General features: G+C 38.6%; 1 protein-coding gene across 1 annotated transcript in view; it reads right to left on the bottom strand.

Annotated features, from left to right (window-relative positions):
* Positions 1 to 26,339, bottom strand: part of TNKS (tankyrase) — a 161,726-nt gene that overhangs the window by 7,083 nt on the left and 128,304 nt on the right. Inside the window, exons 18-26 of the mRNA XM_027530098.1 lie at positions 22,611 to 22,799; positions 20,226 to 20,463; positions 19,151 to 19,233; positions 12,430 to 12,550; positions 10,649 to 10,746; positions 8,752 to 8,826; positions 7,959 to 8,064; positions 7,228 to 7,414; positions 5,125 to 5,281 (exon numbers count right to left, since the gene is read on the bottom strand). Of these exons, the coding sequence (XP_027385899.1) occupies positions 5,125 to 5,281; positions 7,228 to 7,414; positions 7,959 to 8,064; positions 8,752 to 8,826; positions 10,649 to 10,746; positions 12,430 to 12,550; positions 19,151 to 19,233; positions 20,226 to 20,463; positions 22,611 to 22,799 (1,254 nt within the window). The remainder of the gene's footprint in view (positions 1 to 5,124; positions 5,282 to 7,227; positions 7,415 to 7,958; positions 8,065 to 8,751; positions 8,827 to 10,648; positions 10,747 to 12,429; positions 12,551 to 19,150; positions 19,234 to 20,225; positions 20,464 to 22,610; positions 22,800 to 26,339) is intronic.

Below are 26,339 nucleotides of genomic sequence, written 5' to 3'. Positions count from 1 at the left end.
ATGCAGGAGACCCCAGTTCGAATCTTGCATCCGGAAGATCTGCTGGAGAAGGGGTAGGCTACCCACTCCAGTATTCTTGGGCTTCCCATGTGGCTCAGCTGGTAAAGAATCCACCTGCAATGTGGGAGACACTGGGTTCAATCCCTGGGTTGGGAAGGTCCCCTGGAGAAGGGAAAGGCTACCCACTCCAGTATTCTGGCCTGGAGAATTCCATGGACTTTTTTGGTGTCGCAAAGAGCTGGACATGACTGAGTGACTTTCACTTTCAGGAAATTCTTCTTAACTCAAATCCTCAATGCTATAATTTAAACTCAAGTGTTTATAGTTTATTCTCCACTGAGATGAGGAGGCATCATGCTCCCTTGAATGATTTTGTATGTTTGAAAATCATTCTACAAATCGTTCTGTTCCGTTCTCCAGGTTAAGTTGCTCTGCATTGTTCATATCACTTCAGTAAAACAGGCCACATCCCTGTAACTGCCAATGACCAGAGAATACTTCCTCTATGTCTAATTAATGTGAGGCTTAAAGTACAACATACAAAAACGTTCCTGATATTTTAAGTCTAGTCATATACTAAAATTGGAACTATTTTTCTTTCAAGTACAGTGCAGTTAATTTTCAATATATCTTTTCAATTCTAAAGAAAGAAACAATCCCACCAATAATATATAATGCTCCTCAGATCAACCCTCTGAATAAAACATTTACATGTTCTTAGAAATGTTGATACTAAAGGTGAAATATGATATAAGGTATAACTAAGGGGAATGAAAGAAAAGTTGGCAAAGGAAAACTACCATAAGTCAGGAGAAATTGCTCATGGGCAACGACCCAATTAGTAGACATTATAATTAACACTGTCCATGTGTTTACCTGCATAGGGAAGCACAGGTGTGCTCCCCTGAAACAACAGAGTTTATCCATTTTTAAGGTACTTTTTTTTTCTTTCAAATATGATGTGGACCACATCATTCTTTAAATGTTTCTAGCAAGAGAATTTCAACAAGTTATCAAGTCAAAGTACTTGGGAAATGGTTAAAAGATCAGCAAATACTAGACATGTTATTTCTTCCCACCCAAATGTGAATGAAATTCTATTTCCCATAGCTAACTTACAAGATCTGGAAAAGTGTTCGGTAGAGAAAACTGTAATCATCTATAATCTTAATACCCAGAGATAACTGCTCTTATGTTTTGGTTGATTCTGTTTAGCAAATACCATGTAGACATATTTTTAAATCACAGGCACACAAATATACTAACATTCATTTAATCGTTCCCTTTTTGCTAAATATTTAGTTTGTTTAAAATTTTCATTATGATAATCGAGACAGCAATGAACATCCTTCTAGGCGCTTTTTGGGGGATGTGACTGTCACTGATTTTATCTGAAACAGATTTCTGAAGGTAGAATTACTGAGTCAAAGTGAAAATATTTTTTCTAGAAGCTGGGCATTTCTGATTTAAAAAGAAAAATCTGATAAAAGTATTCTGTGGTACTTCAAAAACTCTTTATTTGTAAACAACTGCAAACTGGCACATTAAGTTCAAAAGTCTCTCAGTCGTGTCCGACCTTTTTCAATTCAGTTCAGTTCAATAGCTTAGTCGTGTCCGACTCTTTGCAACCCCATGAATTGCAGCACGCCAGGCCTCCCTGTCCAGCACCAACTCCCAGAGTTCACTCAAACTCAGGTCCATCAAGTCGGTGATGCCATCCAGCCATCTCATCCTCTGTCGTCCCCTTCTCCTCCTGGCCCCAATCCCTCCCAGCATCAGAGTCTTTTCCAATGAGTCAACTCTTTGCATGAGGTGGCCAAAGTACTGGAGTTTCAGCTTTAGCATCATTCCGTTCAGTTCAGTTCAGTCACTCAGTCGTGTCCGACTCTTTGCGACCCCATGAATCGCAGCACGCCAGGCCTCCCTGTCTATCAGCAACTCCCAGAGTTCACTCAGACTCACATGCATCAAGTCAGTGATGCCATCCAGCCATCTCATTCTCTGTAGTCCCCTTCTCTTCCTGCCCCTGTACAGGAGACAGGGATCAAGACCATCCCCATGGAAAAGAAATACAAAAAAGCAAAATGGCTGTCTGAGGAGGCCTTACAAACAGCTGTGAAAAGAAGAGAAGCGAAAAGCAAAGGAGAAAAGGAAAGATATAAGCATCTGAATGCAGAATTCCAAAGAATAGCAAGGAGAGATAAGAAAGCCTTCCTCAGTGATCAATGCAAAAAAATAGAGGAAAACAACAGAATGGGAAACACTAGAGATCTCTTCAAGAAAATTAGAGATACCAAGGAAACATTTCATGCAAAGATGGGCTTGATAAAGGACAGAAATGGTATGGACCTAACAGAAGCAGAAGATATTAAGAAGAGGTAGTGAGAATACACAGAAGAACTGTACAAAAAAGATCTTCACGACCCAGATAATCACAATGGTGTGATCACTGACCTAGAGCCAGACATCCTGGGATGTGAAGTCAAGTGGGCCTTAGAAAGCATCACTACGAACAAAGCTAGTGGAGGTGATGGCATTCTGGTCGAGCTATTTCAAATCCTGAAAGATGATGCTGTGAAAGTGCTGCACTCAATATGCCAGCAAATTGGGAAAACTCAGCAGTGGCCACAGGACTGGAAAAGGTCAGTTTTCATTCCAATCCCAAAGAAAGGCAATGCCAAAGAATGTTCAAACTACCGCACAATTGCACTCATCTCACACGCTAGTAAAGTAATGCTCAAAATTCTCCAAGCCAGACTTCAGCAATACGTGAGCCATGAACTTCCAGACGTTCAAGCTGGTTTTAGAAAAGGCAGAGGAACCAGAGATCAAAGTGCCAACATTCGCTGGATCATGGAAAAAGCAAGAGAGTTCCAGAAAACATCTATTTCTGCTTTATTGACTATGCCAAAGCCTTTGACTGTGTGGATCACAATAAACTGTGGAAAATTCTGAAAGAGATGGGAATACCAGACCACCTGACCTGCTTCTTTAGAAACCTATATGCAGGTCAAGAAGCAACAGTTAGAACTGGACATGGAACAATAGACTGGTTCCAAATAGGAAAAGGAGTACATCAAGGCTGTATATTGTCACCCTGCTTATTTAACTTATATGCAGAGTACATCATGAGAAATGCTGGGCTGGAAGAAGCACAAGCTGGAATCAAGACTGCCGGGAGAAATATCAGTAACCTCAGATATGCAGATGACACCACCCTTATGGCAGAAAATGAAGAGGAACTAAAAAGCCTCTTGATGAAAGTGAAAGTGGAGAGTGAAAAAGTTGGCTTAAAGCTCAACATTCAGAAAACGAAGATCATGGCATGGCATCTGGTCCCATCCCTTCGTGGGAAATAGATGGGGAACCAGTGGAAACAGTGTCAGACTTTATTTTTGGGGGCTCTGAAATCACTGCAGATGGTGATTGCAGCCATGAAATTAAAAGACACTTACTCCTTGGAAGGCAAGTTATGACCAACCTAGATAGCATATTGAAAAGCAGAGACATTACTTTGCCAACAAAGGTCCATCTAGTCAAGGCTATGGTTTTTCCAGTGGTCATGTATGGACGTGAGAGTTGGACTGTTAAGAAAGCTGAGCACCAAAGAATTGATGCTTTTGAGCATCAAAAGTGGTGGAGAAGACCACTTCTCCAAGGTGGTGTTGGAGAAGACTCTTGAGAATCCCTTGGACTGCAAGGAGATCCAACCAGTCCATTCTGAAGGAGATCAGTCCTGGGATTTCTTTGGAAGGAATGATGCTAAGGCCGAAACTCCAGTGCTTTGGTCACCTCATGCGAAGAGTCCGACCCTTTACCTACACCCAAATATTGTTAAGGTTTTATTTATCCTATTTGCTTTATCATGTGGACTTTCTCCCTACTTCTCTATATACTAGACAGACACACAGAGAGATTCAGATATGTTTCTCCCTGAGTCATTTCAGATTTAGTAGTATACCTTGTCATGGTTTTTTTAATTCCTAAATATGCCAGTATTTATTTCCTAAGAATAGGGATATTCTCATATATAAATTTTATACGGACATATTACATTTTTTAACCTACCATTTATATTTCAATTTTATTTGTAGATCTAATAATGTCCTTTCTCTTCTAATACCAGATCTACTTTGGGGGGAGAATCTGCAGTTAGCTATCCTGTCTCTGGGGTTTCATTTAACCTGAAAGCTTCCTTCCTCCCTTTCTCCCTTCCTTTCTTGGTTATCCATATGGAATCATAAATTCCTATTCTTTCCAATGGTGTAAAATTTATTACTATACTTATTCTGATGTTCAAATTATCTCAGATTTGGCCACTGGGAGCCACTCTGAGCTGACTCTGTGTCCCTGTGACATGCTCCCATCATTGTTTTTGAGGACTTCATTCCTTTCTGGTGTAACAAGTTCCTAATCTGCTCCAGCCCTGGAATTAGCTGTTTCTTCAAAGATCCTTCTATGGGGCATGGTATTACAGGCCAAGATCTGGGCTTGAGGAGTCCTCATTGCTACTGGGTTTTGTTTTTTTTTGCTTTCAGCAGACAGTGCTAAGAAATACATGCACATATGTACTCATATATATATATGTGCCTAGCATATCTCTTGTTCATAAACCCATACCTGCATATACTTAAATGTGTACAAACATATACACATTTACTAGAAACCATTCGTTCCTATCAATACCTCCAATCTCTGTCTGTCCCTAGAGTCATTCTCACCTTCCCTCATTCCATATTTACATCTCTTCTTCCACAGTGAGAACCCAGTTCCCCAAATCAACACATCACATATTTACTCATTTGCTTAATCCCAGAATACACCCTGAAAGAGTTTCAAATCTTTGCCCACAATCAACAGATCTAAATGAAATCCAGAATTTGTTTGCAATTCTTCGCCCTACTCCACACCTCACCTGGCCCAAGACTGTTGGCATATAATAAAACATTGTTTTCATGTATATAGTTAATCTATTTTTTCTCCTTTTCAATCCACTTGAAAATTCAACTAAATTCATATTTACATTATTACAGTAAATGGTTTTCTTTAATTCTTATGTGGTCTTCGCATTTTGAATCCACTGTTTACAGCAGCCTGGGCTCGCTTATCTCACGAGCACCATACCTGCTCTCCTCTGTAGATGACGTATTCGGCGTAGGCCAGCCCATTCACACTTGGCCTCCCAATGACAGAGTGATGGCCTGGCGGGGCGTGGGCCATTTTCATGGTGCTGAACTGCAGAAAGGACTTGCCAAGGGTCACTCTACAGAAAAGCATTTGCCTGAAGAAAAAAGCAAAGCAATACTATGAAGGAAGCTTTAAATCTTAGAATGGTATAACTGGTAGGTTTATTGATTTTTTAAAAAGATAGTTAACGTAAGGCAAGCTAATTTAAATGTCATTTTTAATTTTATGAGTAGGAATAGGATGAGATTTGAAATACTGATTTACTATAAGCAGTTAGCAGGTTCAATAGTTCCACTTAAAGTTTAAAGTGGTTTTGGTATGGTTTAGAAATCAATCACAGATTAACACCTGGCAAGTTCTGACTAGTGGAAAAAGACAAATACTGGTGAAACTGCATTCTGGAAGAATGAGTGTGGACAGACAGGAGGAAAGTGAAGAAAATAAGCAGACGGCAACAGCGTCTGAAGTTAAAATTAGGTTTACTCACTATGAAGACGTAAAGTCTGAGAGGAGATAAAGAATAATAATAAAAGTGGATTATATATAAAAATACTTAGCTTCAATATATGGCCAGAAAGTTCACTACCTGAGTGAAACATGAATTGAGGCAGTTGTTAAATATTATGGAGGAAAAGAAAGATTGATTGGGAAGAGAGTGTATTAAATAAACTAGGCGTTGGCAAACTATGGGCCAAATCTAGGCTGCCACCTGTTTTTGTAAATAAAACTTTATTGGAACACAGACACATTCATTACAGGCTGGCAGTAGCTGCTTTTGTACAAGCACAGAGCTGAGTCACTGTGACAGGGATCCTACAGCCTGCAAAGCCACCTGTTTTTGTAAATAAAACTTTATTGGAACACAGACACATTCATTACAGGCTGGCAGTAGCTGCTTTTGTACAAGCACAGAGCTGAGTCACTGTGACAGGGATCCTACAGCCTGCAAAGCCTAAAATATTTACCACTGTGGCCCTTTGAAATAAAAGTCTGCAAACCCTTAATAAATACTTGAACATATTAATAGACATCTTAACTAAGCTATAAGATTTGGTCCTACTGTTAACTGTAAATAGTTATTATTCAGTCAAATAGTTTTTAAGTAATGAAGTATGATCTGTGCATTATGACTAAACAAATATTACTGTGAATCAAAACTGTGCTAGACCCAGTTTAATTGAAACCTGCCTGGGCTGGCTTTTTTAGTGTGATGCTACTGGTAATGTTGGCTTGGCATCAACTGTATCCTCTTGTAGGTCCCAGAGGAAAAGGTTTGGACTTGCATTAGAAGGAAGCTTTTCGAGCTCGATTTCCACACTGTGGTGGCACTACTCAGAGCAGGCTGAGACTCTGCCTGCTCAGCCTGCTGGGCCCACTGCCATGCTATACCCAGTGTCCGTATGTCACACAGAGTGTGACCTGACAGCGCGCTCCTGCCTTCTGCCTCCTGCCCCAGGGCATCCTTGTTGCTATGGAGACAGGAGAAGATGCAGGCCCTGCCTGGCTGGCTCATGTCTGCTCACCAGCTTGCCTTGTGCCTGTGTGCGGCCTGCAGATGCAGTGGTCCCAGTGTGGGATACCAATACCCTGTGGGGCAAACGCTGACCAGGAACAAATGAAAGATTCTACTTGTTTAGAGAAGTTATGTGCTCTAGTTCAAATGTGATTAGTGCTAGAGGTTCCTTGTTCTCCAGAAATAATTCTCAATTTTGTCCTGAATCTAAAATAAGGAGAGTGGAGCCCAGGGAGAAAGTCAAGAGTGGAGCCCAGGGAGAAAGTCAAGATGGAGGGAGCTTCGCTGTAACCTGTGAATGGCTTTTCCCAGACAAATACCTGGCTTTTACCACAACTGCTGTCAGCTCTGATGTCATTGCTCTGATTAGGGTAGGGGCAGATCAGCTATTCCTATCTAACCTTCAAGACGGTCTGATTTGTTAGGAGTAAGAGTGAGAATGACCTGTGACTTCTGCAGAGCCTGAGAAGCTAATCTGGTCCATGACCTGAGGGTAGCAACCCTTACACAGAAGGCATGATGCTCACCTGTGACATATATAACATGACCGGTCTTTGTGCGTGGGACAGCCTGTTCCTCCTCCGATTCCATACACATACTGGTTGCTTTTAGAAGAGTTTTCAGCAAAATAAATCCCGGCACCAAACATTCCTCCTATATATGCATGTCGCTCATCAAACCCTTTATGAATAATGGCATTAATGAAAGGAGAACCTAAAAACATAAAGACAGATCAGTTTTGAGCACTTTCTAGAATCTCTATTATCTACATACTATTTGCACTTGGCAGAGTAACACTAATAATGCTTACATGAAAAGTTTACTCTGTAGGATGGTCTACGATGCATAAATTACTATCATGTACTAGAATTTTACCAGGGACTCATAGTGAGATTTTAGATAGCAAAGTACAATGTAACTTTGAAAATACAGATTATTTTACACCCAGTATTGATTTAAGCAAAAACAGATAATCCAATAAACTAAAACAATTCTGCTGAGCTACAACAAAAACAGTGTTTCACCATCTAGATGGCTCAGCATGCAATTTAAATTCTGAGACAATTTCAGATAAGTTATTTGCCTTGTACGTGCCTTGGAAAGCCCATACATGTAATGCTTTAGAAAGCTGGTACCAACATGTAATGAAAAAGATAAATAAAAACCATTTTTAACACAACACGAACACAATCAATGCCACAGGCTTTTCACCTTCCTGGAGTTCGCAAACACAGAGCTGATGACAGCGGGTGCTCACCGTGAAACAACATGCGCTCGTTGTGGTGGTTGTGGTTCTCCTCGGACACTTCCTTCTGTCTGTGGCAGAACCGCTCTCTCAACTTCTTGTTCACAACTTTCTGAATCTTTAAAGATGAGGAAGAAAGAAGCGAATCAGTGAAATGCATGTTAACTGGCAGTTTATAATTTAAAATCAAAAGTATGTTTTTCTTTAGGGAGGTTCAATTTTTGTTTCATTTGCTTAAAACCTTATTTAAAAACAATACAGTTGCCAGGTCACTATAATTCAGTTAATACTCTGTTTTTAGTGACAATTTTCAGCTACACTCTTTGTTCGTTATCTACACCTGACCTGGCTATACTTCAGAATCACTTGAGGACTTCAGGTTGTAGGGGCCTATAAATCTGTACTTTCAGAAAGCTCCCCAGGTAATTCTGATGTGTACTGGTGTAATGTCAATAGGTCCATTAACCCAAAGGGTTAAACCATTTATCAACAGATTTTATTCATCTTTATGACACCCCTCTGAAAAAAGCATATGGCAGTCAGTCATTTATTTCATGTTATGAATTAAAATACTGAGATTAAGAGATGTATGCATTCTGATATAATCACTGACTCAGTCAGATTAAAAATCGAGGCCTTTAATACTACTTTGAAATAGTGAAAACAGAAATTACAGTCCAAATTTGTGGGGGAGCTGGTAGTCTTATCAGCATACTAGTCTCATGAATGTCAACTGATCTAGCTATATCTGATAGTCAGGCAAGCTGTGCAATCCAGTCTTCACCCTGAAGCGCTCCAAACTTACTCGAATGACGTTGTATCTGTTGAAGACGCCACCCGCATTACCACCATCTCGGTGTTCTCGAATTGTACTTTGCATCTACAGAACAAGACAAAATAACCTTCTGAAAATATGCTGGTGTGGAATTCGGAAGATAGTCCTCCTGTTTTCAACATTTTAATTCTATTGTATTGTTTCGCTAATGAGTCTAAGACTCAGCACTAGTAAGTAAATAGGAGTTCACTATAAATGAGTCAACAAGTTTAGTGAGTAAGTATTTCTGGTGAGAAAATAGACATAAATATCAAACTTTTGCACTTTCTATTTATTTTGTAATAAAAGCTTTGAAAAGTTTTCCTGCAAATGTCATGGGGTAAAATACCATAGTGAGTCATCCACGTTACTATTTTTTGTTACTGAGGAGAACCAACATTGTGATTGAGTCTAACTAAAACTCCTAACGTTGAACTAATACCCCATTGCACTAATGCTGAAAATAAACACAAAAAATTGATAAAAATCAATAAATTTTTGTCCCTTAGGTGAAAAAGTCCATGTCATCTCTTTGCTCTGGGATCTCAAAGTATATTTGCACAGACGGAGGAAGCTGGGTATAACACGTAAGTGGAATAACTATCTTCTGAACACTACTTACCCTTCTTCTACTCTCCAAATTAAGAATTATGATAATTTGAAAATTAAGATGTTTTAAATTCCTAAGGTTCTCAGAGAACTGACTCAAAGAGTTGATTCTCTATCTTACTGCTCCCTTTGTGAAGTTAGTCACTACAAATTTTTGACCTTATAACCAGAGTTTAGTTCCTACAAGGAGAATGATTACTCAGTAAGACAGGAGAAAACAGGATGCTTTCCTGATAAACTAAGAATGAGCTTTAATGCAACCCTGGGGTCAGGGTCCTGAGACCCTGGGGTGGGAATCATATCAGCACTAATTAAGAGGGGGAAAACAAACAAAAATATAGGCAGGCCTTTCTCTGCAAAACGGTGGAATTAGTTAGGAAGCTTATTTATTATGATAACGCCATTAGGCACTTAGTGATGTACAAGCTCAGTGAGGCATAAGCCATCAGGAGCGGGGGCATCTCTGTGGCATCACATCTACCAGGAGGTTCACACACAGTCCGACTCTGGTGCTTTAAAATAACTGACTGTAGAAATGAAAGATGACTGGAGTTATGAGGCAGGTTTCCTGGGCACACATTATCTTATAACCACATTTAAAACTTTCATCAAAAGAAAGATGCTGCTGCTGCTGCTGCTAAGTAGCTTCAGTCGTGTCCAACTCTGTGCGACCCCAGAGACTGCAGCCCACCAGGCTCCGCTGTCCCTGGGATTCTCCAGGCTAGAACACTGGAGTGGGTTGCCATTTCCTTCTCCAATGCATGAAAGCGAAAAGTGAAAGTGAAGTTGCTCAGTCATGTCCAACTCCTAGCGACCCCATGGACTGCAGCCTAGCAGGCTCTTCTGTCCGTGGGATTTTCCAGGCAAGAGTACTGGAGTGGGGTGCCATTGCCTTCTCCAAAAGAAAGATGAGAAGATGTTTATTATTTATGAGACAAGATTCTCACTCCATATTATTTTTAGGTAGCATTTTATCAGTATGAGAAAATAGTTCTATAGAGTGTCTTTACTTCTACGAGTTTCAGCAAAGTCTCCAGAGTAAAGACGCACGTGTGGCCCACCCACTGGAAACCCGAGCGGTTCCGACGGGCCAGCATCAGCGCCACGTCTACAGTCCTACTCTCATGCTGGCAGCGCGCCACCACAACGGCCAAAGGAGACAAGACGATGAGCGGGCACGGACCATCGGTCAATACAAGGCAAGTTCACCTCTCTCGGAAAAAGAGACGTTAAGCAGGGATTTCAGGAAAAGATAATGACAAATTCTGATGTACATTACCTCCTCTTCTACTGACTGATACTCTTTATCTTCTGGAGCAAGATCCAGCAAAATGGTTCCCTGATTAACACAGTGAAAAGTCAAGTAAGGATTGGTGCCTGCCGGAAGAAAAATTAACATAGTAAGCAAAGGTCTACACTATCCAGGCTCTATTTTATGGAAAACTCTCATAAATAATTGACATTATGGAACAAGTCTAAGCTATTTGCAACTTGAACCCAATATATAAGCTTATATTAAACAAACACATCCAAAGACAAGACAAAAAAAAGGGAGATGTGTTTGGGGTTCAATTTGCTCTGTTCTTACAGTTCCCGATATCCACAACGGACTCAACAATTATTTGTTGAACTCAATCATGAACATACATGACTCTGATCCAAAAGAGAACACTCTGTAATTAAATGCAGTCAGGTCTAAAATGTAAGAATTATCTTCTAAAAGAATTATCATCTGTGAGACAGCTTGAAATGGTCACTTATATAATAAGTTTAAAGTACATTATTCTTGTTGAGTTCGTACAGCTAAATAAGCAAGAGTCAAGATCAATACCTGCTAACATTTACTTTCATGTCACTCTTGAAATTTTACTGTCTCTGCAGACTAATTCAAATTGTTTCTTTTCTCTCTCTTTGCTTTTCTATAGTGAAAGCACTTCTAACAAACAGAGAAATGATAAACATGGAGGTACACACAAAAAAAGACAAAGATAGGTGTGTAACAGCAATGCTAAGTCGCTTCAGTCGTGTCTGACTCTGTGCGACCCCAGAGACGGCAGCCCACCAGGCTCCCCCGTCCCTGGAATTCTCCAGGCAAGAACACTGGAGTGGGTTGCCATTTCCTTCTCCAGTGCATGAAAGAGAAAAGTGAAAGTGAAGTCGCTCAGTCGTGTCGGACTCTTAGCGACCCTATGGACTGCAGCCTACCAGGCTCCTCTGTCCGTGGATTTTCCAGGCAAGAGGACTGGAGTGGGGTGCCATCGCCTTCTCCGGTGTAACAGCAAAGTACAACAGAAAAAGACTGCACTGATGTTGAAGGAGGGAAAGGACACAAGGTAAGACAGAAAGGTCAGATTATGAACAGTCATGTTATGAATGTTTGATTTTATCCTAAAACCAACAGTGCTCTGTTGAAGGATTTCAAGCAGCGGAATGATACGATCATACAGTCATCCTGAAAAGAGTTTTCTGGTTATCACCTAAGGAAGGTTCGGGGAGCCGGGTGGGGGTGGGAGGCCGCAAAGGAGACTGTTGGAGATAAGCTGGAAGGTGGTTGTGTCAGTCCAAGAGAGAGACGATAGTGATGTGGATTAGGTGACAGCAGTGGGAAAGGACCGAAGTGCAGATTCCAGGGATATTTAGGATGCAGTGTTATGGGGGAGAGGGAAGAGTGACTCTGATTTTTAGCCTGAATGACTTGAGGGAGAGCAAGACTGACGATGGAGACGGACAGGCAGGAGACGCCACAAGCTGAGTGCATAAGCTCTGGGGTCAGGCCACCTGATTAAATGCCAGGCAGGACACTTACACTTGGCTTCCCCGGTGGCTCAGCCGGTAAAGAATCTGCCTGCAATGAGGGAGACCTGGGTTCGATCCCCAGGTTGGGAAGATTCCCTGGAGAAGGGAACAGCTAGCTACCCACTCCAGTATTCTGGCCTGAAGAATTCCATGGACTGTATAGTCCATGGTGTTGCAAAGAGTTGGCCATGAAATGAGCGACTTCCACTTCACAGGACACCTTATGACTAATTTCTGAAACCTCTTTATTTTTCAACAGCTTACCTTGTTGTCCACCTAAGAGTCTTTCTACTCCCTTGATTAATTTATGGCGGTGTCCATATGCATTGATGCCTATTTCTTTTAACTCTTCATGACCCATATCAGCCAACACATCTAGTGTAATCTGAAAAATGAAACAAAATTGCTAAATCTTTAACAGTTCTTCAGATGATGAAAACTCTTCCATTTGTCTTCAGTGTTCCAGTATCCAGTCAAATTAATAAAATTCTTGTCTCCTTTATCAGCATGAACTTAAATCTTCTTAAAGTTGCCTTCATAAACTTACCAGGTTTTGCTCACTTGAAATACTCCTTGATTTGCTTTCAGTCCATGGAGAAGGAAAATGGGAGAAACAATGCTATAGAAATATAAAATGATCACTGCCATTTTTCCTTTTGATTACTTCATTCTACCACATTTTGCTTGCCTCAAGCTATAAGAGGAGACAACCAGCAGCTTGAAAATGGGGGAAATACCAGATCTCAATATCCAGAAGGAGGCAAAGATGAATGGTAGTGGAAAGAGGGGCTCAGCACAATGAAACAGAAGAAACTTTAGGGAATGGGATTTATATAAAAATAAGAAAGAACTTCCTGGTGCTAAGAAGTATTCAAGCATGGAAGAGGCTGCCTGAGAAAGTAGCAAGATTTATATCACAAGTGTTTAATTAGATTACAAACCATCATATATAGAAACTATATAAAGAACTCCATTTTGGAGAAAAGAGAGTAGGTAGAATTTTAAGAGCTTAAAAGCCATCTAACAATCCCTGAAGTCTAACATATATTTTATTTTTGTTCAAAACAGTGGTTTAAAAGTTTTGGTCTTTTTTTTTTTTTTTAAGTTTTGGTGATTTATCCCTGTAAATGGAGGTGGTTCGCTTCTACAATTCAAGATCTAAGGTCTCTAGTCCTTTCTTTGTTGACTAAGAGTAACTGCACCTCTACCGCCACCCAGTGGTGGTGCTCTGAATGCACAGGGTGAAATCAGCAGTGGCATCTCCTGAATTTTCAGCTCAGAAGCAGCTGGTCCTGTGACAATCCAAATACTGCTTTACAAGATTAGCTTTTGATTTTCTTTTTCCTTGGGAAACCGAGAAATCCGTTGATAAACACTCTTTTCCAACTCAAGATATTTTTATCTATGGCCTTCTCTACCTTTATACTTGCACATAACATTAAAAAAACCTAACAAATTAGGTCTGGAACTCTGATGATTTTTACTGTCAGAATAAAATGAGTCTGATCTTCTCAGAGCAAAAAGCATACATCATTCACTCTTTGGAAATAATCTGCTATATTGCTCCTAAGTGGCCATTTAAGAAATAATCTCTCCGTCGCACAAAATGGGCAATTCACTTCCAATCACCCAAAGGAAGTTTTCCGCAGAGCTTGTAAAAAAACCACAGTTCTGAAATGTACATCTTTGAGACAGCATAGTTTGAAACATAATAGGAGTCTTTACATTTTTAGCTAGACGTGATTTTAATATAATTTGGAAACCATGTACAAGGTTTACTACATTATTGATATTCCACTTTTTTCTTCTAAACTTCAGATCAGGTAGACATAAAAACAGGATCTCATATCTATGTGGCAGCTTCAATTTAAAGAGTCTTTTAGCTTTTCTAAATTGATACGTATATTGTAAGTCTGAAAGAAGCAGAAACCAGGCCAACAAAACATAGTATTAGGTTCCAGAGAAGAAATGGAGAATGTTTGATACGTTTGTTCATTATGTGATTCCAATCGTGAAATGAATACCTCATTTCATCCTCATAATGACCCATGATATACTATTACTGTCTTTATGAAGAAATTCAGGCTCAGTGAAATCATAAAAATAGTATACAGAAGAGCTGAAATGTATTGCCATATTTGTCTTTCCCTTTGCTTATTTGTCTTAAAAGGGATGACTAGAGAGCTAAAATAATTAAATATTAAATTTAACTGCTCTGAGTTACATGGTATTCAATTTGTCCTTATATTTATTAGTATTGGGACTGGAAAACCTTAAATAACTAGCTACTGAATTTACATTTACGCTCGCTTGTTCATTCATTCATACATAATGTATTTAATAAGTACCTTCTATATGCTAGGTATTTCTCAAAAAGTGACTAATTAAACATTTCATTTAATTCTAAAATGACCCATTACAGCTCAGAAAGGTAAATAGCTGGCCCCAGTTGGTAGTAAAACAGTGGAGCCAGAGAACAAACAGAACGCTAGCACTACAGGTCATGACAGTTCCTCTACCAAGGAGCTAAAAAGTAAACACAAATATTTGGTAAAGGTCGGTAAATGTTTTGGAGGAATCCCACGGGAACTCTCAGGAAGGTTACTGTGTTGAGGTTATAAGTGGCACTGGGAACTAAGAAAGGAACAAGAAGGGGATCAGGAAAGGTTCTTAAAAGAAGGTAATAACTCAGCTGAGGAGGAAGACTTAGAGGAAGAAAGGAAGGGTGTTTACGACCAAGGGAACACTATGTACAAAAGGAAAACCAAGTGAATATAAAACATCTGTGACTCTAGTATCAGTAATAAAGTTCAAAACGGTTAGTGTGCAATGTATATACAGGAACAAAAAAGTGATGGACACAGAGCAGTAGGCTAAGAGCAGGTCTCTATGGGTCTTACACCTCAAGCGAAGATAGTGTCCACAATGTCCAAGGACACCTTTTCAGCAGAGCAATACAAACTTGTATTTCAGGAGGACAGTGTACGAAGTGCAGATCTGGAAGGGAAAGTGACTGTGAACAAGATGACAACGGTGGGGTGGAGGAGACTGGAAGGGGTGAATTGGAGAGCAACTTCAAAGGGCCTGGTAATAGAAAAGGGGAAGGAAAAGAAAGGCATGGGAGTAAAGATTATTCCAAATTCTGATGATGAGTGAATATGATAGTACTGTATTAATAATAAAAGAATTGGAAATATCTGGAAGGTGGATTTTAGACATGTTCCTCCAAGATTCAAAGCTTTTATACTGCTAGAAATATTTTTCTGAAAATTATCTTTAACTCACTTAAGAAAAAAAAACTTAGTTACATCTAGGAAATTACAAGTTTGTTGGGCCAGTTATTTATACTCAGCATACATTAAAACCAAATTATAACCTTTAACATAAAGATCATCCATGTGTCAGTTAAATCATCTTGCATATAAAGCAAATTTCACTTCAAGAATGTTACTTTAAGAGCTGCCTCTTGTTTCTAAGATTTATTTATTTTCTCTGGGGTGAAGGCAGAAACACTGGGGTTTTAACAAAAAAGGCCTTTCTTTTATGTTGTTAGGTTGCAGGCTCCAGTAACAGATATTAGAATTAACTTTGCAATCATGTTCATAATGAATTTACTGAGTCCATGCCTTTGTCTTTAGATTCTGAAATAAACATTGAAATGGTCACTTTTCATATATACATGTGGACCATAAGTATGTTCACAAGGAGTCTTCTAAGTCATAGCATTTATGTCCAGGAATTGCAATGTACATCAAACAGCCTTTCCCACAGAAAAAGTATCAGTCAGGAAGCTAGGTTACAGAGAAAGGGCCCGAGTGACATTGGTACGACACTGAACTATAAAGGAATAGGTGTATGTTACTTAATACAGAACTTGGCAAAAACTATATGACAAACAAGCTAGCTAAGAGACTTCTGAGAGAATAAGTGAAGGTAAGAGGTGGGGTGATGATGCTCTGAAGGAGGAGAAATAAATGATCTTCCTCCCCCACTCCACTGGGAGAAAAGTATCTATCAGAATAGAAGTAATACTCTGTTATGTGTCAAAGCATCTCAGGAAACAGAATGACTGGCTCAAGATGAGTAACAGACAAGAACTAAACGGGTGCAACGCACACACACCGTCACTCTTGCCCTCGCCTCCTGAACGCCTCGCCCTCATCACAGTCTACTGGACTCATGTAGAATGTCAGTGGCAGAAAAGTCCTCTGGATAAGTTATGGAAAGGGTTACAAACTTATTACTCTAGAACTAAAGGCTAGTCAAGAAACAAATACAGTCAAAATAAAACTTTTGATTGCTTGAAGACTGGGCCAGAAGACAGTCACACACAGTTCCATACAGAGAATGATAATATTATTTGTCTGTAGGGAAGGAATTAGGCTAGGTAATACACGTTAAATGGAAGCATCAACATATTGATTAAAAAAAAAGATACAGAAATTACTCTGGAAAAAGGAAAATCAATGGAACCATTTACTCAGAACAAAAATGCAATGAAAAAGATAACAATGAAACTGATGAAACTACGATAAGCTGTCAACAGGACCAACTGTAAGATTAAACTATTAAAAACAATAAAATAAGTATGCCACAGGGTACCATTACTATAAGAGAACATATAAAGTAAAAAAAAAAATTATGATGCAAACTGACTATAACAGTAGAGGCTGAACTCTTGAAAAATGGCTAACTGGAATGATTTGCTTGAATTTGGGTCTTTGTTTTTATTAAGCAAAGCTATGTGAAATTTCACAGTTATTGTGGATATGATTTGGGAAGAAGAGAAATGGCCAGAATATGGCTGTAGCTGAGGATACTGCTTTTAAAACAGCTTTAATACCTTCAGGGAGAGGATAAGGGAAGAAGAGTCTTACAGTATAGGATATTCCCGTAAGAAATCTCCAAGCCAGAGGGTGAATCAATGGCAGGTGAAGCTTAAAGGCAAAGGTAATTATTATAGCATTTATAAAACCCTTACCACCAGACAGAAAATACAACCATTGCTTCATTAAAGCATATTTTAAAAACTGAAAAAAAAAAAAAAAAAAAAAAACTGGCACAGCAGTATGAGGCTGGGAATTTTAATTATCTGGACTTTTGAAAGTGTTATATTTTACAGGTAAGGCGAGTGATAGGTTAAATGCCTTAATCAGAATCAAGGTCTTTTTTCAGTCCAGTGCTACTTCTACCCAACCGTTTTGATCATTAAAGATCAACTACAATGTATGGCATAAAGAAATTTAGCTAAAATGAAAGACATCATAACATCTTGACATAAAAAATCTTTCATCATTGATATGAAAAAGACCTGGAGTTTTAAATTTACTCTGAACTGACTATACGCTTACAAAGAAATCAGAATGGGCCAGAGAGGCCAGTCATGAATTTGGACACTATATCCATAAAAAGAATACCTAAAAAAGAAGATGAACTTATTATGCTAAATTAGGAGAAACTTTGTAGGGGTGGGTAGTTGATTAGAAGGATAAATCCACAATAAGTTTACTAGGTCTTAGAAATTAAGAAGGGCTATAGTATGTTGCAGCGAGCTGAATGGTGACCATCAAAAAGATATGTCCAAGTTCTAATCCCCAGAACTTGAGAAGAACCTTATCTGGAAAACTTTTTTTTTTACAACTTTGCAGATGTAAATTTAGTTAAGGATCTTGAGATAAGGAGATCATCTCGGACTAGGTGAGGAGGGCTTAAACTCAGTGCAAGCATCCTTACAAAAGACATGCAGAAGAGAAGACAGACACAGAGAAGGCAGGTGAAGACAGACACAGAAACTGAAAGGATGCGGCCAGAAGCTGAAGGGGCCGAGCAGCTAGCAGAGGTGTGGGGCAGATTCTCCCCTAGACCCCCTGTAGCAACTGAAGCCCTGCTGACACCCTGGTTTTGAACTTCAGGCCTCCAGAACTGTGAAGGAATACCATTCTATTGTTTAAGCCACAGGTCTGTGGAAATCTGGCAAGGCAGCCCAATGAAACTAATGCTAGTCTAATAGGCAGAAAGGGGTGAGATTTCTGTGCAAAACAGTGTAAAGATAAACGGAAGATTAACAGATTAAACATGGGGCAGATGTGGGTGTATTTTAGATTAGAAGCACTTCATTATACCTGTCCAAATTGTAACAAGATATTGTTCCACATCAATATAAAAAGGATAATTCCTATATCTGGGAGAAAGACTTACTGATCTCTAAAAAATTTTCCCATTCTAAGATTCTGTATATTGATAATACCCAAGTTAAACTCAGGAATTTATTACTTGATGTTTAATGGTAGTAAAATCACATAGTGATAAGTTAAAAACTCATTATTCCATATAAAAACAGACTGACAAACAGAAGGATCTTAATTCATAAACACCCTAATGATGACTTCATACTAAGATCTTTACAGGCATTTCAGATCTGTCTGAAAACAGTCTAAGTCTTTAAGCATATGGCCAAGTTCCGGTTCAACATATTTCAGTCTCTAGCTAGACAGTGGAAACTTCATAAAGGAGCAATTTTTAAAGGTACACTTGCCTAGGAATTATTTTGCTTTTCAGTTTAATGGACAACTGCTGCAGGAAGATTTTGCTAAATAGTTAACATAAAAATTTCTTACTAGTTTTAAATGAATCCAGTCATATTAGTAATAAAATGAGGTGAATAAAGGCTAATAACTTTTTGGAAACAAAATGAGGGAAGATTTTGAAAACATTCTTTTGAGGTGGTTTCATGGCCTAAATTTTGACATGTAATAAAACATATTGAGCCAGACTGCTTATGAAGATACAACAACATAACGTTAAAGACTCTCACCATCTGTTAGACAATTTTGCAAAGAAGCGTAATTAGTAGATGCCCCTAGCTTCTTCACAAATCTGTTTTGAGTTTTAAAAGAGTGGTTAAGAAGCAAAAAAGAAAGAATAACTGGCAATTAATAACTCCTAGTATTTAACTGAAAAGACTGGACAATATATGAGAGCTTACCTGTTCTGTTTCAAAGATGTCCCGAAGATGTTCAAGACCAAGGCTTTTTAGGAACTGGCTAATATTCATGTCAAGACCCGCAACTAAAACAGACACACGTTAAAGTTTTTCAGAAAGAAGTACATCAATCTAAAGGAAGTTTCAGTATTTATTTAAAGCCATGGCTCTCTGACACACCCTTGGTTGTGCAGCTGCTTCTACACAGCATAAAATGATCTAAATTACATAAATTTAATTCAGACACTTCAAGTTAACTCTGAATTTTATGGGGAAGTAAAAGAAGAGTTTATCTTATCAGTAGTATTTATATTAATATTTTAAAGCACAATATAATTATTTTAGTGAAATATTTAACAGTGGAATTTAAAAATCAAAATATATCAGCTGTTGTTTCAGTTTTCATTTCTTACATAATCTCTCTTCATTTTTCTGATATAATTTCAGTAACAAGACTCACTCAGTAGTTCAGTAAGATACTATAGTTGGAATAGGATGTATTGGGATATACGTAAGAACAATGTAGATGTCAAGGCATTTATGCTATGAACACATTTTTTTTTTTAAGAAAACATCTTATTTTATATAAATGCTAAGATTTCCCCTCTTGGGGAAGCTGGAGGAAGGCATAAGCCCAGGCCAGCCCTTAGTTCTTCAAATATATTATTCATGGCAGGGAAACTCATGGCAGACAGGCAGGAGGGCCATACAAAGGATGGAATACACTTGTTTAGACTTTTCTGCCATGAGTTGAGCACAGGAGAAATCAAATGGAGGACACTTTTCAGTAGAGTCAACAACTGATTAAATAAAGAGTGTGTTGCAAAGTTTCAGGTACCTGGACAGCAGAACATGGGGGAAAGAGGGTAAGACCGTGAGGGTAGGGGCCATGGCTGTCTGATTCTGGTGCCCAGAACAGTGGGAATTTATGAAGACATGATTCTTACGAACTGTTGTGTACATGAAAACTCATAGACAGGATGTCTTTAAGTGAGGTGTTCAATAACTACCAACAGAAAAAAGGGAATCTGTTAATTTAGAACACCAAAACCAAATGGGCGTTCAGCGGTGTACTTGCCTTCTCCTTCCTTCCTTTCTGCGCCCGCCGCGCCGTCCCCAGTGTTGGACGCTCCTCCCACTGCCAGTTCGGCTAAGGGGCCAGTGAGGTTGTCTATGCTGCTAGCAGCAGACAGGCAGGAAGGGGTGGATGCTGGTGAGATCAGAGAGGCACTCACGACAGTAGCCTGAGGTTTGAAACACGTAGGTAAGGCCTCTGGGGGCATGGCATCTATCAGCAAAGCTCTGATGTCATCAGCCTAAAAACCAAATAGATAAAACACACACACACAATATTACATCTTAAAATAAGTTTCTCACTAAGGACCGAATGCGTAGTGAATTTTTTTCTTTCATTGATGCTCCATTATTCCCTATTAGTTTTTGATAATTCCTTCTTCTTTCCTTCTCTGATCGACAGCTCCAAAGAGTCCCAGTAGTTTCAGTAGGTAGAACTGGAGAAACTATTCAATACTAAAAAAATAGTATCAAATTTTTTCGAACTATTTCAAAATATTTTTCAAAATATTTCATTTTTTGAGGATCTCATGTACAACCTGTGATGACAGTTAATAATATTGTACTATATTCTTGAAATTTGCTGAGAGTAGATCTTGAGTGTTCTCACCACAACACACACAGAAAAAAGTTCACTGTGAAAAGAATCCAAGAATGTCAACTATATTGATTCCCAGAAACACATTTTTTAACACTAAATGAAAAGTACACACACAGCTGTTCATACTGATTACCCATGTATTCAAAGGACAAATAAACTAACAAAGATATGAAGAGTTAAAAATTAAAATATTTCATCCTTCTTCTAAAAAAGAGCACTTTTCAGAACACTGACTCTCAATCTCTTCTTTAGAAGGAGTTCCCATACTTACTATGTTTGTTTATGCTTAACAACTATGATGATTTTTGTTCATTTAGTGCACATTTAATTAATAAAAACCTGGTAAAATCTTAAAGGGACAGCACTTTGGCCAACTTATTCATGAACTCTTCAGTCTGTTAGGTACAAGTGCTGTTAGAGTATGTGCGGAAATCCCTTCCTCCGTGTACATCTTGTACCCCTCCTCCCATCAAGAGGTGGCACCTATATCCCTTCCTTTCAATTTGGGTTGCTTGTGAGTTGCTGTGACAATTAGAATGCAAAGGAAGTGGTGCTCTGAAGCTTTTGAGCCAGGCTTTAAAAGGACTGGTGGCGTCTACTTTTCTCTCTTAGAAATTGTCCTCCGATGCTATAAAGAAGTGTGGACTAGATCACTGAGTCTGAGATACTATGCACAGAGAGGTCCTGCAGGATTTAAAGCCATCCTGGATGCTGCAGCCTCAGCCGAGCTCCCAGCTAAAGGCGTTGCACAAATAGCTGGACTGCCCAGCTGAGCCCAGTCAATGCACGCAACTCTGAGAAATTCTAAGTCATCGTAGTAAGTCACTCATTTGGTTTTGGTTAAGCTACTACAGGTTTTGAAATTGTTTAATACTCAGTAATAGATGTATAAACCAGAATGTGGCTTAGAGAAGGATTTTTGGTTAAAAAATTCTAAATTACGTGACCATACAGTAACTCCCTGATTTCCAGAAAGTTCAGGAAAGATGTTTCTGTACTGTGTTTAATTCTGTAGTTAAATAACACATTTAATCATGACAATTTAATTTTGAAAATATTTCTATATCAGTTTACTTTTCCATCTTCAGAAAAATGATATACTGCTTAGAAGATCATTTTTCTTTGATTATCTCATCCCCTCAGGTAAATTACCATAAACACCAAATGATCCAGCATACTATGTGAAATGCAGAAGGTGATAAGATAGCTTACTAAGTATAATTCTTTGAGAATACAATCTCTACACAAGTTTTCCTATGATTCATGTTTTCCCTCCAAGTATGGTCAAAAAATGTAACTTACTGCTTAGTTTGTTTTAATAGTTTGAAATTAAAGCAACAATAAGAAATTCTCAAGTTTCCAGAAGCAAAGAAACTTGTTCTTCTCCTAAGGGATAATCAGATCAGATCAGATCAGTCGCTAGTCGTGTCCGACTCTTCATGACCCCATGAATCCCAGCATGCCAGGCCTCCCTGTCCATCACCAACTCCCGGAGTTCACTCAGACTCACGTCCATCGAGTCAGTGATGCCATCCAGCCATCTCATCCTCTGTCGTCCCCTTCTCCTCCTGCCCCCAATCCCTCCCAGCATCAGAGTCTTTTCCAATGAGTCAACTCTTCGCATGAGGTGGCCAAAGTACTGGAGTTTCAGCTTTAGCATCATTCCTTCCAAAGAAATCCCAGGGCTAATATGCACCACTAAAGCAAACCTGCTAATAAACCCTGGGATTTACTGTCATCCCTGGAATTATAAAAAGCAATTCTAAATATTCTGAAGTGAGGACTTACTGTTGCCAGATCTAAAGGGGTCTGGCCTTCCTGGTTCTTCATCGTCGGATCCGCACCGTGTGCTAGGAGCAGGGCACAAAGCTGCGTCCTGCCTTTTTGGGCTGCTTCGTGAAGAGGGGTAAATGCCCACTTGTCTGTTGCATTTACGCATGTGTTGTATTTTATCAATAACGCTGCAATGTCCACATGCTGAAGAAAAACAAGAGGACACCAAGAGGTAACAATGAGATTATCTGGTAAAGCTCCTTCAGGTACACTTGTTTTTATTTAACATTTCATTGCCCCTACATCTCTATTCTCCTAAACATCCTTAACAGAAGTATCTTTTATTAAAAAAAAAGAATATTCATTGCACCCTTCCACCTGTATTTTGGACTTCATCATTTTTTCTTGCTTCCTCCAAAATATCAATTTCGTAATTATTCTGCTGCTCTGTAATTCTTCATGGGAGCTTAAAAAATTTTTTTTATTCAGTCCTATAGCATATTCAGACCTATCTTAAATTCTCTAACCCATTGCAATCTGATCTCTGTTTATTGAAACACTCATCTCAAAGATTCTCAATGTTCTTTCTTTAGCCTTTGGGGAAGTAATGTAATGTAACAAAGCAACATTCTACAAAAACTAGTCTGTCATGCCAAAGTGACTTGGGGGTGGAGGAAATGCCAGCAGCAGCACATCTGGACAGGAGGTGATAAGAGGCTGAACTGTGATGGTTCGAGAAGAACACAAAAGAAGAGCTAAATTTGAGAAATTCTGAAGGAAAAAAATTGGGTTTTAGAAAGACAAATTAACTACAGAGGAAGAAAGAGGAGAAAGAATTCAAAGATGACTGTCTTTTGTTTTTTTAATGTAGTCTAGAAGATTTACAAAAAAGGTATAGGGAAGCATTAACAGAAATCGAGTAGCACAAATTTAAATAGGAAGGACTCTTCTAGGAAGGTTCACTCGAGGTATGTGGTTTCTAAAGTAAAATATCTAAATAATGGTGTTCTGTAAATGGTTTGACACAAAAGGTCAGAGCACAGATAGGAGGGTCATTTATTTATTCACTTATTCTCTCTAATGCACTTGCCCACCAATCAGACATTTGCTGAATACCTATCTGAGGCTGACTTTCATGAGAATGGGAAGAGATAAGGAAAGTAAAGACAGGAATAGTGGGATGTATGTAGGGCAGGCTTCTTCAAATTTTCCTTAAGAATTCCTTAAAATATTTTCTTTGTTCTCTTAAATATACTCACTTCAAAAAGGAATAGGTACTTATTCTGAAGAAGAAGAAATGTATATTAAATTTTTTTTCATACAATATTTTAGGAAAAGTGATTTCAGAAAACAGAAGAAGATTTATTAGACAAATACAAATCAGAAGCGTCTAAGAAAGCCTCCATATTTGCTCTGACAATATAAAAACAACAGCAACAGAGCATAATCAGACCAGGGCTTCTGAAAACAGACCACGTTTTGGATCTTCTATGCCATATGAACGATATGGCATAATTATGAAATTGATTCTAACACAAAAGATAGAAAGAGGTAACATCTGTAGTACTATCAAAATCACTTAAAACAAATCCCCATAATTTATTTCCCTTATTCAGAGGATACATGTTGAAAAGAATAGCTATTTTTATTCTATTAATACAAAACCATGGAGTAATTTCAAGCTTCTCCCCAGTAAGGTTACAGGGTATTTAAACTATGTTCCTCATGATTAATTTTATTCTACTGGCTCAGACAGTAAAGAATCTGCCTGCAATGCAGGAGGACCTGGGTTTGATCCCTGAGTTGGGAAGATCCCCTGGAAGAGGGCATGGCAACCCACTCCAGTATTCTTGCCTGGAGAATCCCCATGGACAGAGGAGCCGGGTGGGCTACAGTCTACGGGGTTGCAAAGAGTCAGATATGACTGAGCAACTAACACACACATGTGTGTTGATGGAATAATATAATCAGGTAGGCGAATTTGTATAGGTCTCCAAAATTAAGGCAGTCCAAGGAAAATTATGTGAGGATGAAATTAATTATATATATGGTATATATTATTAAACTTTCTTTGTATAAAATCTGTAGTTCATGCTTGGAGAAACCAACTACATGCTTGTTAAATTTGCTGACAAGCATCTAAAAACGCAAAAACAGGAAGCATATTACTAAACATGTAATAGAGTACTTGTATAGTACTATACACTAAAACACTAAAAAATATAGTGTTTTTTAGTCTTAAAAACACAACTCTTAAGTCTTTTAAATAGCCACATCACTGGGGCAAAAATTATAACCGAAATTTAAGGCTGGTGAATGCAATAAACAGCCTACAGCTCAGTCCTATACAACAGGACTGAGCGAAGTATTGAACCGGAAGGTCTAGAAAAGGAACTGAACTCTGCTGGAATGTTTCCAGGAGTCAATTTCCCAGGTTTCAAAATTCAGCTGCAACACAAAATGCTTTAAATGACAAATGTGACATAAAAAAACTTCAAGGGCCCTAATTCAATTTTAGAAAGTTGGGAAGCAAGGAGAAGAGAAATGTGCTTGGGCTCCATTTAGAGCAATTTCATTTTGCAATAATGTCATGCAATTCCCCTAACATCATACTATACATTTTAGAGAAAGCACTAAAAAATGAAAAAGTTGAGAAAGAAAACTCAGTAAATTGATTTACTCTTATGAAAAAATACAAAACTACATGCTGTGTGGTAAATAAATATCAATGCCTTGTATCTGCTGAAGAGCAAAAATATTAATGGTCATGTATAAATATATATTAAAAATAATATAAGGCATTATAATAGAAAAACGCTAAGCAGGATAATACACATTACCATTAATATATATTCTCATTAAACCTTTAACTTTTATTCAAACTTCTTAAACTATGTGTTTGTTTCTCCATTTGGAAAAACTGAAGTGGTAAGTTCTTTCTATATAAAAAGGCCCAAAGATACAGAGAGCTGACTGACCTCTCAGAGGAAAAAGGTAAAATATGTACCAAAGAATAATGAACAATAAATAACAACTTAAGTAACTTTATGTCATTTCAGCTCTCTCACAAAATTATTTTATCCCCAGGATACCAGTCATCATCTACTCCTGAAGTCACTTAATCTGTGTCTATTTAATACTGATTTTGAGTTGGTCAAACACACACTCGCAAGTAATATTTTCTTTCCTATCTGTCCAACCTGAAACTGGTTTGCTGCTTTCCTGAAGAGTGTTTCAACTCAGGACATGTCATCTCCCTGAAATACTGGTCACTGAGATGGGGCATGAGGAGATGTGGATACGCTCATCATAAAGGGCAAGGAAGCAGAGAGTAAAAGAATACGGAAGTCATGTGATTACTTTTTACTTATAGTCTGTCAGGTTTCTTCAAATCTAGAAACTGTCCTCACCAACAATGCCTCCACTTATGAGAACCCCTGGTATGTACATTCTGGCATCTGGGCATTTTTACAGTCAAATAGGGATTGAGCGGCTCAGCAGAAAGCACAGGAGCATTCATATTCTTCCTGCGTGAGTCATCAGACCTACAGTGGGCCCTGGTGACTTCAGGCAGGCGGTCCAACAAATACCATCAAGGTTGGAATACATCCTTTTTCTCTTTCAGCTGATGACTACAGTTACAGGGCTTTGAAAGAAGAAATTTTGGCTTTCATGGTGGGGTTTCAGCTAGTTATCTGAACTGTATGAAACCATATATAGCAATCACTCAACCATTTACTTGAA

Source organism: Bos indicus x Bos taurus, chromosome 27 (assembly GCF_003369695.1).
Source record: "Bos indicus x Bos taurus breed Angus x Brahman F1 hybrid chromosome 27, Bos_hybrid_MaternalHap_v2.0, whole genome shotgun sequence".
Classification (NCBI taxonomy): domain Eukaryota; kingdom Metazoa; phylum Chordata; class Mammalia; order Artiodactyla; family Bovidae; genus Bos; species Bos indicus x Bos taurus.
Note: the sequence above shows the minus strand (reverse complement) of the source record. Positions and strands in the feature narration are given on the sequence as shown.